Source organism: Myodes glareolus, chromosome 1, assembly GCF_982192425.1.
Source record: "Myodes glareolus chromosome 1, mMyoGla1.1, whole genome shotgun sequence".
NCBI classification, from domain to species: Eukaryota; Metazoa; Chordata; class Mammalia; order Rodentia; family Cricetidae; genus Myodes; species Myodes glareolus.
Genome location: NC_142026.1, coordinates 50,611,122 through 50,631,777, shown reverse-complemented (window position 1 = coordinate 50,631,777; position 20,656 = coordinate 50,611,122). Strand labels below are relative to the sequence as shown.

At 38.5% G+C, this 20,656-nt stretch overlaps 1 protein-coding gene across 2 annotated transcripts in view; it reads right to left on the bottom strand.

Annotated features, from left to right (window-relative positions):
- Positions 1-20,656, bottom strand: part of Uri1 (URI1 prefoldin like chaperone) — a 57,098-nt gene that overhangs the window by 34,427 nt on the left and 2,015 nt on the right. The window contains exon 2 of one of the 2 annotated variants that reach the window (XM_048448812.3): positions 854-888. The exons of the other annotated variant lie outside the window; for it this stretch is intronic. Within the exon in view, the coding sequence (XP_048304769.3) occupies positions 854-888 (35 nt within the window). The remainder of the gene's footprint in view (positions 1-853; positions 889-20,656) is intronic. 2 annotated transcript variants of the gene reach the window in all.

The following is a 20,656-nucleotide window of genomic DNA, read 5'->3' as shown; positions in this document are numbered from 1 at the left end:
AATATTATATGCTTGATGGTGTATAACCGAAGGTTTAATCTCACCACTAAAGGGGCAGTTACGATGATTTTGCAATAACCCTGCAGACAATAATCAAGACAGCTCCTGTTGTTCTCTCAGTAAAATCTTCGTAAACACAGCATGGATAGACTGTAATTTGATATCTGTAAGATCAACAGCCATACCTCATGACAACTCCTAATATAAGATTTTATTCACCATTAAATTGAGCATTTTCCTCAGAAGCAATAGAATAGAAAGCACATTATTTACCAGGCATTGTCCTATTAACTATAGATTAGCACATCAAAACAGACATGCTTTCTCTCTTAAAAAAAAAAGTACAAGCCATAAAGCAGGCTCTAAAATGCAGATTAATTAGCTTTATCAAACTTGAGAAAAAAATCTGTGTTCTATTTCCAATATTGTTTTTTTCCAATATTATTTTTAAACAACTGATTCCAATTATTTTCTACTACAAACATTAAGAAATATCCCCAAAACAAAGTTAAGTTCAAAAACAAATGTCTCGGTTTCTACTTCAAAATGAGATTAATATTATTCAATTTTTGTAAATGAAAAGGAGGGATTAGAACCAACACAGATGCTGACAAAATTTTAGAAAATTGGTTCATGTATAACTCTAAGAAGGGTTAAAGACAATGTAAATTAGTATCAAAGACATTCAAAATGGAGATCACTACAATTCAATTACTGCTCTCTAGCTCTCTCCTACACAGCATGCACACAAACACACACACTCACACATATACCCCAATGCACATCGTTATTTAAATAGAAGTAGGGACTCCCTCTGTATTTCAGGATTATAATAAAAGCATCTTTCACTCACCAATGCTGGATTTTCTCTTGGCAGTTAGTGACCACCTGTCATGAAAACAGACAACTACTCATGAAAAAACAGGGCTAGGCATAGAGACAAAAAATCAGCATCAGAAAACTACAGCAGTGTCTTTACAGATTTACTAACACCTCAGTGGACATTTTTATTTGTCAGAGGTACAAAGATGGGTATGTTAGTTTTTAAGCAATGCACTTTATCACAGCCCTCTAACGCAGGCTGATAACTGCAGAACAAATGACAGCTTTCCAATTCAGACTCTGGTACAGAACCTGCTTCATAACTATTAGGTGACATGTGATATAAGATAACTTGCATTTTGTACAATCTACAGACCATTTTCAAAGTTACATATTTTCTAGAATACACAAATATTATAAACAACAAGAAACCAATGTAACATCCACATTTCAGCAGGAAAAAAATGACAGTAGTGAAAATATTTTATTTTGTCAGCATTATCTCCAAATGTTTCCACCTGTGATTTTTAGTCTGATGTATTAAAAATGAATTCATTTTTCTACTGTTTCCAAGAAGAAATACTTGGGATAAAGGGATGCTCTGAACAGCTCATTCCCCCCACAATGAATTGTGATAAAATGGTAAGCACTTGACACCCAATTTAAGCTGTTTATAATATTAAAAGAATGGTATTATGCATAAGAGTTATGCTTCCCTTTAAGATATTTCAGTAGATTCACAAATATTAAGAAAACAAAAGTAACAATCAGTACAGAAAAAAATGCAATCAGAAAAATTACAGTTAAGTCGAAATTTTAAAATTAATACTATTTTCACAAACTGCTAATCACCTATTTTTGAGTTCTCATCCATAAAAACTGTCAAATATTAATCTAGAGTGCTATAGCGCCATTTTAAAGACAGGGAAACTAAGGCACAAAAGGTAGAATGCAGAGGAGGCCACATGAGGAAGACAGCAGCATGCCCTAGTTTCAGTTCCAGGTTCTCAGAGCAATCCTATTTCTTGATTATCCAAAATGTGTCACACACACATCCCAAAAATCACTTTTAGTGTTGTCACTGAATTCCTCTATTCTAACATTTAATTCCAAAAAGAAAACAAAACAAAACAAAAAAACCCTGTCCTCCCTTTTGGACATTTTAAATAGTAAGGCAGCAATCCCAACCCAAAATACATGCTGTAATCAGATACTCGGCCATACTGCACATTAACTCAGCATAAAAAGTCCCCACAGAATGAAGATCTGCAGTAAGTATCAATCACACAGCAACACTTAATAACAGTGGTAATATATAATAGAGCACTGACTTAACATCTGTAAGAGTCTACTAAAGTCATATCAGTCCATATCACTGTTTCTGACTTGGCAGAAATTATAAAAGACAAACAGAATTAGATATAAACTGAAAAAGAAAAAACAAAACTTTGCAAAAAGAAATTTATGAAGTTTCTATTTAAGAACCCCATTAAGATGAGATCCAAAAACAGTCAGGATGTTTCCAGTCCTAGCAGGAATGTTTCCAAGTATGAAGTGAGCCAAAAGCACAGAAAGAAAAACCCTGCAACCCATAAGAGCAGAGTGTTCATTAACCTCTACATGATAATCCTTTCGTAGCTGCATATTAACTAGTTACATATTCATAATCATTTACATTATTTAAAGGACCTTCGATGAAATTTTCTAGGCTATATCCATTAGTAATGGTGTTAAAGGTTATGGAAGATAGTCTACTTAATGTTTCCAGGAAGCCTTTTTAATTAGTAAATATGTAAATTTGGCACACACGCTTTTCATGTTTAAAAACAAGTCACTGGTAGCATGGCATGTGTTCTTGCCATCACCCACACAGCTCTTCTGCCTGGTTCTAGTCACGCTTCCTCACTCCCCACCCCTTTTCTTTCCTAAAATAGTCCCCCTAAGCAGATATTCAAAGACAGACCAGCAACAAAATTACTGTACAAGCCACATTCTCACTACCAAAAAAAAAAAATACCACTTTATGTATGCAGTATTCCTGGGTTTCACACAGCATTCAGAACACCACACACAGTGAACAAACATATACAACAGAAGCAGGACCCTGGAAATTAGAGGAAAGTATTTCCAAGGAGGCAGATATGGAAATGCATGGAATAGTGGGTAACGAGTTTCCTGTGACCAAAAGCATAATTATATATGTACACACACACACATATCATCAAAAAGCTAATTTTTTGAGATGTTTTTAATATAACTGCCAAGGGAAAAATTCTAAAAAAGACAAAATCCAGATTCAAAGCTGAATGCACCTGAGTTGTAAAATCTGACGTTTCTGTGAAGTTAACACCAACTTATTTAATTTCTTCTGCCATGCTAGTTTCTTAAACTATTATGTGATGATAGTAAGACAGGGGTCTGATTCTACAGGCAAGTCTCTAAAAATAAACAAAACAACAAAAGGTGTTTTACCACTTTTGTGATTAAGTGTCCAAGCTTGCAAATATTATGCCGAAAAAGTCTCTGTAATATTTTAAAAAATAGTTACTTAGCAGGCTTGTACTACTAAAATAATTAACCAGGAAGTTCAATATAATAACTAAACATTTATAAATACATGCTAACACAGTAATATAGCAGTAAGGCCACAGTAAAGAAAAGGGACCCTTACCTGACAAAGCCCTGTTTAAACAAACTATCACTAACAACCCTGTGAATATACACTCATCTGTACACTGAGGTACAGACCTAAGACTTCATATGACAGTCCATTCAAACACTTCAATGACACAGGTCTTAACCTCTTTGAAAGGAAAGGAAGCATGCTTTCTGAGATGAAATAACTCGTCCCAGAAGTGGCCACATGAAATCCGTTCTAAACCACAACTCTCAGACCCCAAGTGCACAATGCCTTGGACAAGTCTGCCTCCAACCTCGGAAAGTGTAACCGTGGCAGGAACGGCTGCTGCATCTGCGGTTACTGCTGCCACTTCTCCATGTCCTCCTCAGCACAGCACCTACACGTTCTGTTACAAAGGATCAAAATCATGCCTGACAAACTGTATACTGTAAAAAAACAAATAAAAACAAAAAACTAACAGTTTGTTCTCCTTAGAAATAGATTTTTAAACATTACTTTATAAAGGAATGAGAAGGGAGGGTTTAACATGCAGTGAGCTCTCTTGTGCTTATTTGTTTATGCTATTTATTTTGATAACAGACCACAAGGGGGCATCAATCCATTCGATCTCCAAGTGCAGCACAGCAGCAGGGCAAAGCTGGACTGATGCAGAGAACCCGCAATGTCATGTGCACTTCTACTCTCTGATCCTTCTCTCAGGAAGGCTTTCACTTCTAAAACTACCTGCAACCTCAGATTCCTCCTGCACAGGTTACTGTATCAAGATCAGTTTGGAAACAGTTCTGCAGGCTGTCCAAACTCATTAGGACAACTTCTCTTGCTGGACTGCAGTTTCAAGACACATCTTCTCATTAGGCTGTAAAACTGCTCACTGCACTGGAGCCAGAGGATGCTAGGCAAGCATGGTCACCTGAGCGCATCCTAAAGGATGAAAGAACCTTTTCTAAAATTGTAGGCTGTCAACTATGTATCCCTACAACAAAGAACTGTATAAAAGAAGTGTACTTTCAACAAAATCAGTAACAACTACAACTTTGCTGCGCTTGTAACACAAAGCCTGCAATCCCAGTACTCAGGAGGCTAAGACAGGGGTATGGAAAGTTTTTGGCCAGCCTGGGCTAACACAGCAAGACTTTGTTTGTAAAAACAAAAATTCAAAAAATGCCTCATCTTTACATAAAAGTGAGTCAGGATGTAGTAACAACAGAGTAAAGAGCAATAGACTGAGGGCTACGGTAGTAAAACCAGCATGGGGGACAAAAAAACAATTCAACTTTGGACAACTTTATAGCTGACATGCACCCAAAGTGAAACCACCACCAACTCTCTAAATGCTGCTACACCACAGCACTTCTAAAAACACTTAAAATGTTACTTAAAAGTTTTAGCTTTCCTCAATTCTCTAATGCAGGGCTGGAAGATATTCCTCCAGCACTCACCCACTCCCCTCACCTCTCCTGCCTGGTGCCTGTCTTGATCCCTTGTTTGTCTTCCTTACAGCGTAGGGCTCTTTTCCCTTTTATGATTTATCTCTCACAACCCCAAGTACTCTGGTAACACACACCTTCCTCGTACTGGAAACCATGAGAATGTTTACATTTACAATCAGTAGCACTTCTAAGAATGAAGGCACTGTCATGTTCCTGGGATTATTGAAATCTACAAGCCAAAAGTTTCAGGAACAGGTTTTATTCACACTTAGAGCTTAGTGTGTTCTAGAGTACACAGATTTAATTTGGTAGAATGCTTGCCTAGCATAAATGGGACCCAAGATGCAATCCCCAACCCAATGATGGGAGCATACACACCTATAATCCCAGCACAGGGAAAAAGAAAATAAGAAGTTCAAGGTCTTCCTCAGCTATAACTAATCTTCCAATCATAAGGCCCTGTCTCCAAATAAGAAAAGAATCTGATATATTTTAGTACACAGTACTCATACCCTGTTACTGAATGCCCCCTGTAAATATAACATGTGAAATGAAACCTGAGTATTGCATAGCCCATTACAACAATGTGTGGTCATTTCACAGACCGAAGATAACTCTGTTCTGAGTGCTTTTCAAGTTTTATAACTACAAAGAGGCTGAGCTGTACTTCTGGATCAGAGGGCTGCCTGGACAGCTTGTATGCCTACTACTTGACTGGGAACATCCATCATTCCATGTCCACTTGCATACCTTTCTCTGGAAAACTACTGTTTCCACTAAGAAAAAACAGGCCCTTACAAAACTACTTTTGAGCATGTATAGCCCCAGAATGGAGAAGGCCCATGCCTGATGCTACCCAAACCAACTGATCCATTTCAGATGTGAGAACCAAAGTAATTAGAAGGGGTGAGGCACTCCACAACCCGGAGACACCTGAAACTGCAGGTAACAAAGTAAATGTGCAAGAAAGCAAGCAAGCAACACACACATTCACACACATTCACACACACACACACACACACACACACACACACACACACACACTCGCCCTGACTTCACACAGTCAATTTTTGCAGAAATTCCTTTCAAGCATTGCTGTGGTTTACAAATGACTTAAGACAACCAGTGTGGTGAAACTTGTCACACAGATTAGGATAACACACCTACCTATACACTCAAATGAAACAATTCATTAAACAATGAATACAAACAGTAAAGGGGGGTACTAGTAATATGAAAGCAAAATTAAAGCAATCTGAAATTCCATTCTGCACTTTAAGATACACCACTGTCAGTCAGACTGTAGGAAAACTAAGTTAGTCATACAAGTTCAAAGCTCGCTAAGAACTGGAAACACCAGATAAATAAGAAAATCACACTTTTAAAGGGAGCCAAGAGTTGTCAAAGTAACAGAAGAGGAACTAGGAATTTAGAGGGAACTGGGAAAGGAGAGCTGATCCCCATGATGTGGTTTTAGGCAATTCTGTGCCCAGGCAAGAATTGAGCATTATGGTTGGCCCTGAGCTGACAACCACAGCTGAGGACTGAAGCAAGCAACAGAGTCTGACAAAGCAAATAAACAAAATGAGACCTGTGAAGATGTAAGCTAGTTTCCATTCAAGGACGCCTGTCAAAGCCTGAAGCTAACGGGGGGGGGGGGGGGGGGGTTGGGGGGGGGGGAAGCTAAACCAAACCTTTGGGAAGAGGTAGAAATGAAACAAAAACTAAGGAGTTCAGAAGCTTCGAGGAAATGTAAACAAGCTGTCCTCTCAGACAAAGTCCCAAAGGAACCAAAACTAGCACCACTCACTGCAGAAAGCACTTGGTCCTCACTCCATTCAGCACCTGCCAGGAGGAGGCTAACCTTGGCTAGCTCATACTCTGCCTATCTAAAGGCAGGTGAGGCCTCTCCCAAAGGAAGACACCTTCAGACACATCTACCAACCCCGCATTTAACCCAAAATGACTAATGGCTACAATGCCACAAAATAGAAGCACATGACCTGAGAGCAGGCAAAAGAAAGGAAACAAAACAAAAAGATAACTATCTGGACACTGGTGTCAATAAAACAGGGTACTAAAATTGGAATGCACATGTCAAAGAGGATACAAGAAAAGATGGAAAAGTTAAGAAAGATAGAAAATTTTTTACTGAAAAATGTCTTTTGAAAAAAATTAAATTTAAATAAAAATGCTATGGCTGTGGCTCTAGCTCAGTGGCAGAACACCTGCCAAGCAAGTGCAAGGCCCTTAACTCTTTCACCAGACAGAAAGGGAAGGAAGGGAGGGAGAGAAACAGGCAATCAAAAAGAAAAATCACACAACTGAAGTTTCTAAAATTACCAGAGCCAACATTAAACAGAAACTATGCAAAACATAAGTTAGTATTTCTTAACATCTGGAGACAACAATATAGTTAGTGATGAAAAGCAAGAAAAAAAAAGTTTGGGTGAGATGTGAGAGGCCAGAGAGATGGTGTAAGCTTTCAAAGGAGCAACACAACTTAAAGTTAGAGATAACTTCTGCATAAAATGCCAGAAACTTAAGACAATGAAATAAAATCTTGAAGTGCTGAAAAAAATAACTGAAGAGTCTAACATTACTAATACATGCACAGCAAAGACATTCTCCAACATGAAGGAAAATTTGAAAGATTTTCAACAGTTAACTGAGAATTCCACACCAGATTTTCATTCTTCATTAAAAGAAACACAGATGAGCTTTCTTCAGCAGCACACATGCAAACACTCCAGAGCACCTTGAAGTCATGCAGGTCACAGGAGTGGGTGTCAACAATTAAATACAGCACTACAATGAACAAAATGCACACTATCAAAATGTACGGAAGCAATAATCAAGATGTGGGTAGGAGCCACGGGAGCCTTGAACCTTTAATCCCAGCACTCAGAAGGCAGAGGCAAGTAGATCTCTGTGAGTTTCAGGCCAGCCAAACTTATATAGTGAAATTCAATCTCAATCAATCATTATGAGGAGGAAGGGAAAGGAAAAGAAAAGAAAAAGAGGTAGGGTAAGTACATGAATTCATGCTGGACCCGGATAGTAGAAACCTAGTATAAATTTGTAGCACACTGAGTATTTAGGTACACAGGACACTGTACTAACAATGTACCTCAATGGTCCATTAAAATTCATTAATAGGCAAAAGTAACAATAAAGTTATGCTTGATTAATCCAAAGTCAGCATAAAGGGGGAAAACAGTAAAGAAACAAGAAGAAACTAGGTAAAACAGAATGACAGTGAGAACCACTTCATATATCAGGCTGGTCATCATTTAAAAGACAAAACAGAAAACAAGTATTGCTGAGGATGTAGAAAAACTGGAGCCACTGAGAATTGCTGCTGGGAAGGTAAAAGTGTACAGTCACTGTAGAAGTCATGAGGCAGCTCCTCTACCCAAACACAGATGTGCTCTATGATACAGCATTTTAACTTCTGACTGCACTCAAAGCACCCAAAGTAACAGCATAAATGTGTCTATAGCAGCATTATTCACAACCTTCAAAAATGGAGGCAATACAAGTGTCCACTTACAGAAAAGTATCATATAAAACAACTTCTAATACACAGTAGAATACAATGAAATACTGCTTATCTTTAAGAAGGAGTACTAATTCTAGACCTGGACATGCCACCGACATGCCAAGGCAGAAGTATGAATCCCAGGCTACTCTAAGACACAAAGTGAAACAAACTGAAGATCGGGGACCTCCTTCCCAGATCCTGTCTCAAAACCCATGCAAGGCTGGAAAGGTAGCTCAATTGGGTAAAAGCATTTGACATACAACCATGAGGACCTGGGTTTGAATTTCTAGAATCCACATAAAATTCAAACATACACACACACACACACACACACACACACACACACACACACACGCACACACACCTGCAATCCTTGGTTTCTACAATGAGACAAAGACAGGAGAATCCCTGGAAACTCAAAGGCCAGCTAGTCTAGGGTATTTGAAGGGAGTAAACTCTCTTACTCTCACAACTAAATTTAGGTTTCAGTTCTCTGAGAAGGGCAAAACAAGTATCCCTCCCAAAGGGTTACTTATCCACAATACAGGGATGAGAAAGAGAACAAACACAAGGCCTAAACCAGCCCCACCAGTGTCTCAAGGATAAATCCAGCAGCCCACTTCTGACTCACAGCCAAACTTGACCAAGCTTGTGCAAATATGTCCAAAAATGATAAAACTAAACTTAAACCAAAGTTTAGGTATACTAAACCAAAAGTTAAAGGTATACTAATGAAACTTAACCCATCATTTTTGATATGACCTAACTGTTCCTAAATTTCCCCTAGCTATCCTTAAAAGGAGTCTGCATGCTCCTGTCAGGGTCACACCATTTTGTACAGGTGAACAACCCCGCATATAACTGGTATAATAAACGTTCTTTGCTGTTACATACTATTTGAGACTAGGGTCTTCCTTCAGCGTTTCCTCCGACTCTACATATTCAGCAGCTCATGGCAAACAGACTGTCTCAAACAAGGTGGAAGGCAAGGATCAACACCTGAAGTTGTCCTGACCTCCGCAAGTGCACCATGGCATGTGCATAGCCACATTCATAAACACATAGAAAGGTATACACAAGTACACATCATACACACACAACAAAAGGGGAGAATATGATAAATGCTACAAAAAGCATGCTTTAAACATATTACACAAGTTCAACAGGCCAGTGAAAACAGGGCAAAACTATATGACTGCTTACATGAGCTACCTGGGTTAGTCTAACTCAAAGACAGAAAAGCAGAGTGGTGTTTGTCAATGGATGGGGGTAGGATAGAAAACAGAGTTACTGTTAAATGCCACAGTCTAGCTTTCTAAGAATAAAAAAGAGACTTAAAGACAAGTGATGTCCTTTTTACCACAAATTTTAAAATAAAAAGCAAAATAGAAAAATGATAAATTTCAATAGTATTTAGACATAACTGCTCTAAAAGAAAAAGATGTCAACTGAAAATTAAAATCACAACTATATGCTATTTATAAGAAACATACTTCAAACGGATACCAAAGTTAAAAATGACATCACAAAAGACATACTAATATACTAATAAAGGCAATATGAAAACAAAAACATCTTCAAAGATGGTAAAATAAAATTTCAAAATGGTAAAGAAGTCCACTGACCAGAAGTTACGACAATCCTAAACTGTACACAGTGAACATTACAGCTTTATAAACATAGTGAAGTTGATGATACACATCTCTTGATAGCCCAAAGTACCAGAAAAAATGGCCATAAAATACTTGAACAAAACATTCAACCAACTGGAGCTAGCAGAAGAGATACTGAACTCAAAAACTAAGAAATTAAATTTATCTACAAAAGAAGAAAAAAATAAAATATTTGCCAAGAAAAGACCATACATTCACCCATAAAACAAAAATCAAATTCTAACTTTGCAATTATATGTTCTTTGACCACAATAAGATTATATATGTGAGCTACCTAAAGCAATAAGAGAAGAGCAAAATGCAAAAGATCCGAGAAAAAGTAGATAATAATGATCTTTAAAAACAAGGAGAAAAACCTTAAAGAAAAATTAAAAGCAGAAATTTATGAAGAAGAAAGCATATTTACAAAATAGAAAAATCAACAAAGCTAAAAGTTGATCCTTGAGACAATTTCATTGCCTGATAAACTCCTAGGAAGACAAATAAAATTATAAATAACAGTAATTTTTAAAGACCACTTCAAACTACTGGTTTTAAAAAGATAGGGAATAATTATCATATGTATGAGATATTATATGTGTGTAAATATATTTTTTATATTTATACACACACACACACACACACACACACACAACACACACGAAAAGGGGAAATGGTGAAGGAGGTCCTTCTATCTGTTATCCTGTCCAGCGGGATATGAACGGGGGTCCCTAATAAACCTAGGGGAGAGGAAAGGAAGAGAGAGAGACATGAGAAATGACAGCAAGACAGTATTTCTGAACAAACCACCGTTTATTATTTCCTCAGAAGCTGTTATACAGCAAACAGGCAAGGGGGAGAGGAGATGTGTCAGGTCTGCTGGAATTCAGGCCTGGAAACATCCCTAGCTGATAAGTAAATACTGAGGGTCTGTGATTGTTGACTAACAAAGGAAAACACTAATGTTTTCTAAAAGCCTGGTGCTTGCAGGTCTCACTAGGGGAATGTCCTAGGTCCAGGTCCGGAACTTGCCTGCAAAGGTGAATATCTTACTTGTGAACTTAAGATGGCTGTGAACAAAATGCAGATCTCAAAATACAGGTCTTTGCTTCCGGCAGTCTGTGTGTTGCTTTCATTGGTTAATAAAACAACTGCCTTGGCCAGTTGATAGGGCAGAACTTAGGTAGGCAGGGAAGACAGAACTGAATGCTGGGGGAAGAAGAGGCAGAGAGAGAAACCATGGATCCGTCTAAGACAGAGGCCAGTTAGAATCTTTGCCGGTAAGCCACTGCCATGTGGTGATATACAGATTAATAGAAATGGGTTAAATTAATGTAATAATTAGCCAATAGGAAGCTAGACCTAATGGGCCAAGCAGTGATTTAATTAATACAATTTCTGTGGGGTTATGTCAGGGCTAAGCTAGCTGGGCAGCTGGAATGAACAAGCAGGCCCCCCCTTACCACACACACACACACAAAATCACTTTCCTACACTTACACAGTAAGAAATGGAAAACCTGAATAGCCCTTAAAAAACAAACTTGTCTATGTTTTTAAATTTCCAATCTCTAAAAACTGTACTAGGCCCAGACCATTCCATTAACACATTCTTCCAAATGTGTGTTGTACATACTATCAATAGGGGTAGAGATGACTCTGCAGGTAAGAACACTTGCTATTCTTCCAGAGATCTCAGTTCAGTTCCCAGCACCCACACTGGGATGGTGCGGGAGAATTGTCTGTATTCTGTCAACCATGTTTTAAATAAACGCTGATTGGCCAGGCAAGAGGTGTAGGTGGGGAAACCAGTCAGGAAGTGGAAATGATGCAAAGAGAGGAGGAGAATTCTGGGGAGGAGGAAGTTGATTTCTCCCACTCCTGCTCAGATCACCGAAGGCGCAGGATGTGAGCTGCCCCACTGGAAAAGGTACTGAGCCACATGGCTAAAATAGATCAGAAAAATGGGTTAATCAAGATGTGAGAGTTAGCCAGTAAGAGGCTAGACCTAATGGGCCAATCAGCTTTATAACTAATAGAGATCTCAGTGTGATTTTTCTCTGGGACTAAACAGCTGGGGGGCCGGGCAGGACAGAAACACAAACAAGTAAACCTCCATCATGTTACACTGGGAGGCTCACAATTGCCTATAACTCCAGTTCCACAGGATCCAACAGCTTCTTCTGGCCTCTAAGGCCACCTGCATGTATGTGATGCACATAAATTCATGCAGACACACACACACACACACACACACACACACACAAATAAATAATAAATTTTTTTTGAGAAAACAAATGCTGAGGGGGGGTAGGCATAGTTAGTGAGAATGTATATTAGTGCAACCACTATAGGAATAAGCATTGAGATTACACTTACACACACATCCAAAAAAAAAAATAATGTTCCAATTATGCTACTTCTGGGTATGTAACCAAAGAAATCAAAGACAGCATATAAAAGATACATACTTAGCCTTTACTGCTGCACTAGCCACAACAGTCAAGACATGGAATCAGTGTGATCATCAACAGATGACTGAATGAAGAAAATGGTACATAAAAACACTATTCGAGGAAAGGATGTAGCTCAATTGGATGTAGCTCACTTGCACCACCATGCACAAGGCCCTGAGTTCAATGCCCAAGACACCATGAAACCAGGCATGCAGGCATAAACCTACAATTCAAGCACTCTCAAAGTGAACAGAAAGATCAGAGACTTAAAAGTCATCCTTAGTTACACAGGCAGGCCCTGTCTCAAAAAAGACACTATTCAGCATTAAGGACAGAAAAAAAATCATGCTGTCTGCAAGAAAATGCATGGTATCATCATGTTAGACAAAACAGGCCAGACAGACAAATTTTACACAGCTTTTGTGGGGGGTTTTGGTTTTGGTTTGTTTTTTTTTTTTTCATATGGAAACTATAGATTGGGGTCAGAGAAAGACACCAAAGCAGAATGGAGACTATTGGGGAAGAGGAAAGGAATGGGAGCACATAAGAGGGTAGTCAAGGAGACAGAGAAAAGTACATTATATAAAGAGGAAAATGGCACAGTGAAACCTGTTATTTTATAACTCTGTACAACAAATAGTGATAACATGAAAATTAAATTTTTAAGTTCAGTAACAGAAAATGATGACTATGTATATGGTAGAGTATTAGACAACTATAAAATAGGCTAAGGTATCTCTAGGAACTAGAACAATCCCAGGTATTACATTTAATAAGATAAACAAGAAGCAAAACAGACTATGCTACCTTCTGTGTAAGGAGGAAGAATGGGGTAAAGGGGCATATAATTATACTTGTTTAGTTTATAGGAGGGAACACAATGAGATAAATCCGAAATAAATTAAAATAGTTCTCTATAAGGGCAGATAATTGGAAATTTTCTTATATAGTTGTGATTTTGAACCATGTAATGTTTTATATATCACAAAAGTGAGATTAAAAAGTAAATACTAATAAACTCAACACAATACAAAAGTTCACCTCAATCCTGCATTTTCAGTTTTCAAGGTGGCTCAATGAAAAGTTGTGCCTGATGAACAAGCCTGGCGACCCAAGCTCAATCCTCAGAACCCACAGAAAGAAGACTCCACGGAGGAGGACTCTGACCTCCATGCACATACTACGGCACAAACACAAAACAAGAATAAACAAAAACTTAAAATTTAAAACTCCTGTGCATTAAAGGACACTATCAAAAATATAAGCAATCAGTAAAAATATGTAAATTACATATTAGAGTTTACTATCCAGATATATAGAATTTTTCTAACAACAAAATGACAAATCAATTAAAATACAGGCAAAGAATATCAATAGAAATTTCTCCAGTGGACACACAAATGGACAATAGGCATGTGAAGAGTTGGGCAACATCCTTAGTCATTAGAGAAACAGGAAACAAGCACAGATTCCTCTCCAAGCCTATTAAGCTATAGCTGAAAAGGTGGAAGAAGTGTTGACAAGGATGTGCAGAGACTGACTTTTCATATATTGCTGGAGGGGATATGATGTGCAGCTCCTATGGAAAACAGTGCAGTGATTCACACTACTACAGGATTCAACCACTCTATTACCAGGCACAAATGCCAAAGAACTGAAAACGGAGACAGAATAACACTGTTCGCAACAGCCAAAGGGTAGGAAGAACCTGAATGTCTACCAGATTAAAGGCAACCAAATGACCCACAGATGCACAATGGAATATTACTCTGTGACAAGGAGATTACGTTCTAACCCAACACAAACCTGGAGAAGGTGTCAAGAGAAATAAGCCAAAAGCTTAGTACAGATAGATGATCTCAATTGCATGACAGACCTAGAATACATGACTCCTAAAGAGAAAGCACGCTAGAGATTGCCAGAGAAGGAAGGTAGCATGGAGCAGCTATCTGTTTCTGGCTACAGCCTCTGTGGGCAGAGATCAAAGGGTTTAGGAAACAATGGTAAGAGTCATAGGCCAGTATCACTGAAGTATAACTGGTTTAGATGGCAAAACTATCCACCAAAACTAAGATGGCTGGAATGAAGATCTCTAAATTCTGCTACTTCTTTTTGACAAGTCTTTAAGCTTCTTAACACCAAAACTAGGCAAAACCCCTGAAGATACAAAAAATGGGTTTAAAAGCAGGCCAACCTGGGCTACACTGGAAGACCTGTCTCAAAACAAAGAGAAAACAACTTCAACATCAGAATTATCAGACTCCTTTCAGTAAGTTACTCATAGTTTTCAACTCAGAAAAAAGCATTTTCTAAACCTGAATATTCAATCATTAAAGTTCTCAGAAAGCTGTTATATAAATTGGGGATACTCGTACATGTCTATAATCCACTGACTTGGCAGAGACAGGAGGACTGGAAGTTTTAAACTAACCTGGGGTAGCTAGTAAAATCCTGTCTCAAAATAGAAAATTAAAAAGCACTAAGGGATGTAGCTCAGTAGTAAACACATGTCTAGCATGCACAAGACACTTGGTTCCATCTCCAGTACCACCAAAAGTCAAAAAGCAGAAATACCCACAAAAACATCACCTCGGTCTTGAATGGTTATTCTAAGTAGTTAATCCTAAGGTCCACTATATAAGCTACATTAGGTCTTACACTAGAGATCCTAGCAGCACCAAAGACAGGAAAATAATCAGAAAGTATAGTGATATTTTATTTGTGTTTTAACAAATAAAGCTTCCCTGAAGATGAGAGTGCAGAACTAAGCCACTAGAGGCCAGGGAGTGGTGGCACACAGCTTTGCTCCCAGGACTCAAGGCCACCCTGGGCTACACAAGATTGAATCTACCTTAAAAAAAGAAACAATTCACACAAAGGTGCTCCCAGCACTCGGGAGTCACACACCTTTAATCCCAGCACTACGGAGGTGGAGACAGAAGTGATATGGCTGGGTGTAGATAGGTATATAAGGCAGGAGACATGAGCTCACTGCAGCTGAGGTATGGTGGAGCACTGCAGTCTACAGGCACTCTGAGAACAAGATCATCCCCTTTGTCTGAGCCTTGGTGGAGGTAAAAACTCTCTAGTGGCTTGGCCTCTTTGCTTTTCTGATCTTCAGCTTGAACCCCAATATCTGTCTCTGGGTTTTTATTACTTGTGCTACCAAAAAAAAAAAAGCATAATGATTAGATGAGACAAAGCAATCTTGAATAACTAAATCACTAAAAATAATATCACTAAATTTACACTGCCAGGTACCGAGAGAATTTCTAGGACCAGTGAGATGTCTCAACAGGTTAAAAGCATTTGCCAAGAAAGCATGACCACCTGAGTTCCATCCTAGAACCTAAAAATAGGTAGATGGAGAAAACAAACTCCACAATGGTGTTAACCTCACATACACATTAAAGCATACACATGTGAACACATACAGAGTAATAATAAATAATTTTGGTAGGGATAACTTAGGAAGTCATAATGATTACAGCAGAAGAATTCTGGCTACAAGAAGAGACAAGCCATCAGAACAGACTTGAGAAACAAATCACACCCATCACCTGTCGTAACCAAGATAACAAGGAAGTGAAAAAACAACCATCCCAGGTGAAGAAGTGAGCCACCTCCATCCCTAAGTGTACCCAAATCAATAATGAACAGATATCTGCTCTCAACATGCAAGCTGGTATCACGAGGATACGCCCAGAACATGACTAGAACTGGTGTCTTAAAAACAGAACTAAGATGTAGCTCGGCAGTAGAGAGCTTGCCTACATGGGCACAGCCTTAGGTTCCCAAGCAAACAAACAGAGGCTAATTACAAAGGACATAAAATCAAGAATTGTAGGTCATCAAAGGACAAGATTATTGAATGTTAACTCAAAACTCAGATCAGCAAGAAATTTATAATCCATAACTGAAAATGTACTCATATCAAAAACATATGAACAAGGGAGGGGAAACTGTGGTCAGTATGCAAAATAAACAAAAAAATTAACTAAAAAAATGTATGAACAGTTACTATGAATCAACTAGAATAAGACAAAAATTCAGAAAGTGAAAAGGCAACCACTGGCTATTTTCCTTGGAAGAAGTTAAAAGTCAAAACTGCTCAAAAACACTTGAAAAGATAATCAACCTCACTAATCACTGGAATGAGTAGCAATTATGAAAGAGAAGGACAACACCTAAGGTATAAGTAATTAAAATGTAGAGAAGCTGGGCCGTGTACCACAGCTGGCAGGCATGTAAATTGGTATAACCACTTCTGAAAACAGCACCAAAGACATGCATACCCCATGAGAAGTCAAGGCAAAAAGTACAAACAGCCTAAATTATTCTACTAGAAAACTGAGAGAGCGCATGAAGATTCCAAATGAACTGCATAAACATCCGGCACCATGCCTGGCACAGACAGAACAGACTCCCTGAAATGTGAGCTTGGCCCTCCCACTCTTCTTCTCACATGCATGACTAAAGGATACTTAAACAAAGATCACATGTTTCAGTCGCTTCTCCTCTTGCAAAAATAAAACTCAAAAGCCTTAGTGAAGAGACCTGACAGTGCTCTCAGCCTGACTCACTACCATCTGCATAAAACTGTCTCCAAAATGTCTTCCACACAGACTCACGCCCACATATTGGGGTTTCTCATCTAAGAAACTGCACTACACCCTGACACGCTACTTATATAAGGGGCATCCCCACCAGTCCTTGCCTCCCTGAACTTTTCTGCTATCCTCATCAATCACTACCATCAGACACGTAAACGTGCCTTCTACGCATGTCTTCACTAGAGTGACATCTTCATTTGCAACTGTGAACTCAGCACAACTCGTTGGCAGTGTTAGGTGATTGAATCCTGTGATGTGGGTTCCAATTACTGGTGTCTACCCAGTTGACAAGAGTTCCTTAAACCAACAGGAAACCAACACAAAAATGAAAATCTTCTATTAAGCTAAAGTAGATGTTCTGCTTTAAGAAAAGATTAAAATATTTACTTCCACTGCTTTTAATTCTGCAAGATTCTAGTATAAGGAGAGTATTCACCAGTTCAAAACTCCAAGCGATAATTACCTCATGCCCTCAGTGATAAAGAAATTACCCTACTGATCTTCCTAGCCTTATTGCTGAAAATGAGCCTATGGAAACACATTGCACCCCAGTTCTTTTAGATAATAAAATCTCAGTATCTTTACTAGTCAAACATAATGTTATCTAGAAATATGAAACAGCTATCCCAGAAATATGGCCTTAATCAAGAAACCAAAATTTCAACATAATGCTAATGCCAAAGAAGCAGATTTGGCAAGACTTTCATGCAAGAAACCTGTGCAGAGTAGCCTGCAATACCTCATCACGGTTCTGCCACTGATGCTGGGGAAGGCGGGAGGACATAAGAACCAGAACTACTTCACCACACTAGAAAGGGGGGGAATCCAGTCTGCATAAGCTCTGTGTAGCAGACACCTTTCTATCAAATCTTTATACAAGTGGCTCACAAGACTGATCTACAAGATTCACTGGGGAGGCTGAGGCAGGAGAACTGTTAACAAGTTCAAAGCTGATCGGGGCTACATACCAAGATCCTGTCTCAAAAACAAAATAAAATACAACAAAAGATAATCTGAGTTTCTCTCTTCTTTTATCTTTTGTCAGAAATATTAAACAGTATATTTAAGGAGAAAAGGAAAAATAAAAACTGAGTACTAGGAAATGTTTTCAAAACATTAAATGAATACTAGAAAATAAACCTATGTAACTAGTATTCAAAACCCAGCCAATACTTATTTTTCAATCTTAGAAACTGGTTAGTAATTAATGTTTATAATAAACATGTTTGCACAAAAATTACATTTCCACTCCTTTATTAAAAAACTGAAATCTTTTAACTTTACAAACTTTTGGGGGAAAATGCTACCATTATCCTTCTATGGCAGTTTTTATATAAAGTGAATATTTATATAAATGCCTAACAAAACAGGACCCACATCATACCCACTCTTCTACAGTTTGCATGCCTGTTCAACATACGCATGATTATTTAGCCATCCCTCCAACAGACAACGGCCAAGTTTCTTCCATTCTAAACCAGAGAAACTCTTCTTAAAGGGCCTTTCTGCCAGCTCAATAAAGGATGGAGAAGAATTAAAGATAAAGAGGCAATAATAAAACCCATCATGACTTTGAACGCCAACCTAACAGTTTAACTTAATTTAACAAAGACTCCCTGGTTGCATATACCCTTAGTCCCAGCCCCTGGAGGCTGAGACAGGAGGAACAAAAGCCCCAGTGACACCTACTTGGGGAGGCTGGGGCAGCAGGATCAGGAAGGAGATCATGGCCATCCCAGTTCAAGGCCAGAATGGCTCATGAGACATTATCTTAAAAGAAAAGGAATAACACAAGTTATTTTAAGAGGGGGGTGAGGGGCTGACTGTTTTCACCGATTCCAAACATGAAGATTATTAATATACTTAACCCTGACCCTGTCCATTTTTCTCAGATGCTGTCACTCACTGGGGACCGGGCTCATTCATGCTGTTAGCCTTTTCTTCAAGCTGCCAACTTTTCATTCTTTGATTCAGTGCCCCAGTATCAACCAGGACCAACCAGGACCAACCAGGAGAAAAGGATAAAACCTGGTCCACTTAGAGGGATTCCAAAGAAAGAAGGGCAATGACAGGCATTATCTACAGCCCTTCTCAAGCTAGGCTCAGAGAATTGTTCCCTAAGCCTTTATGAAAGGAACGCAGGTAACTTTCTGAAACTAAAGGCCAGCGAAGAAGATGCCACCATCAAAGCAAAAAAAGCCATTTTGTTGAAAGTTTAATTCTCTCTCATGGAACCCACACAGGGAAAGGCTAAGAGCTTAAGTACATGTGACTTACAAAAAGGACACTAGATGTCCACTCATACAAAGCTATGACGTTTTTCCCTTTACATTCAAAATGGCATGTTTCTATTTTCACCTGAAAACAGCAGAACTATTCAAACTGAATTGGCCTTAAAACCTAAACAAAGTCTCTCACAAAACTAATAATTCACACTTTACAAAGCAAAATCTAGCTGTGCTAAACTCCAATTAAAACACAGCTATCTAACCAGCATATTTTGTTAAGGCCTTGGGAATCTCTTGTCCACCCATGCAGATTTTTCTAATAAGCAAACAGTTGCTAAGTAAATACTGAAGGGCTTTATTATGCACTAGGAGGCATTTCACATAGCCAAAACATGCACATTTATTTCATGTTAAATTAATATTAACACAAGACAGGACTGACAATGGTACTGGGGTCCATGTCCACTAAAAACATCCAGTCTCTCACTGGATTTCATACCCACAGGCATTCTCAATATGATACTAACCACAAGGGCAAGCTGTTCAGAGCACCCCAAAAATACCCTTTGTATTTCACTCACACTATCATCAGAATAAAAAGTAGAATCTCCTTTTTAAAAATGACACACAAGAGGAAACATATTGGTCAGCATTACTCACACTTTACACTATGAGGGCAGAAGAGTTTTCCATGTGGACTAAAGGCAGTGGTAACACCATCTACCCTGGTCCATTTCACATTTTCACAAGAAAGGTAAACTGTTTCATCAAAATAACAAGACTTTATTTAGGACTTTGTTTTCTTCCCTTCTTCTTTCCATCTATTTTTTCCTTTTTTTTTAAATGTTTCTTTTTAAAAAATTAAGATGAAGTAAGATCTGATGTCACCGTGTGTAATTCCACCTACTTGGGAGGCTTTAAGTCCAGACTGGGCTACAGAGGGAACGCAAGCCTGGGCAACTTAAAGAGCCCTTGTTTCAAAAATTAAAGTGGGCTGAGCCAGACAGTGGTGGCCCATGCCTTGTATCCCAGTACTCGGGAGGCAGAGACAGGTGGATCTCTGTGAGTTCAAGGCCAGCCTGGTTTCTGAGCTCCAGAACAGGCTCCAAAACTACAGAGAAACCCTGTCTTGAAAAACAAAACAAACACGAACAAAAAAGGGGGGAACCTAATTCACCTAGAACCCTAAGTAAATAAGCAAGTAAATGTTTGTTTATCTTGTAACTTATTGCATTAAACCAGATTAACTTTTAAACTCCCACCTTGAAGAA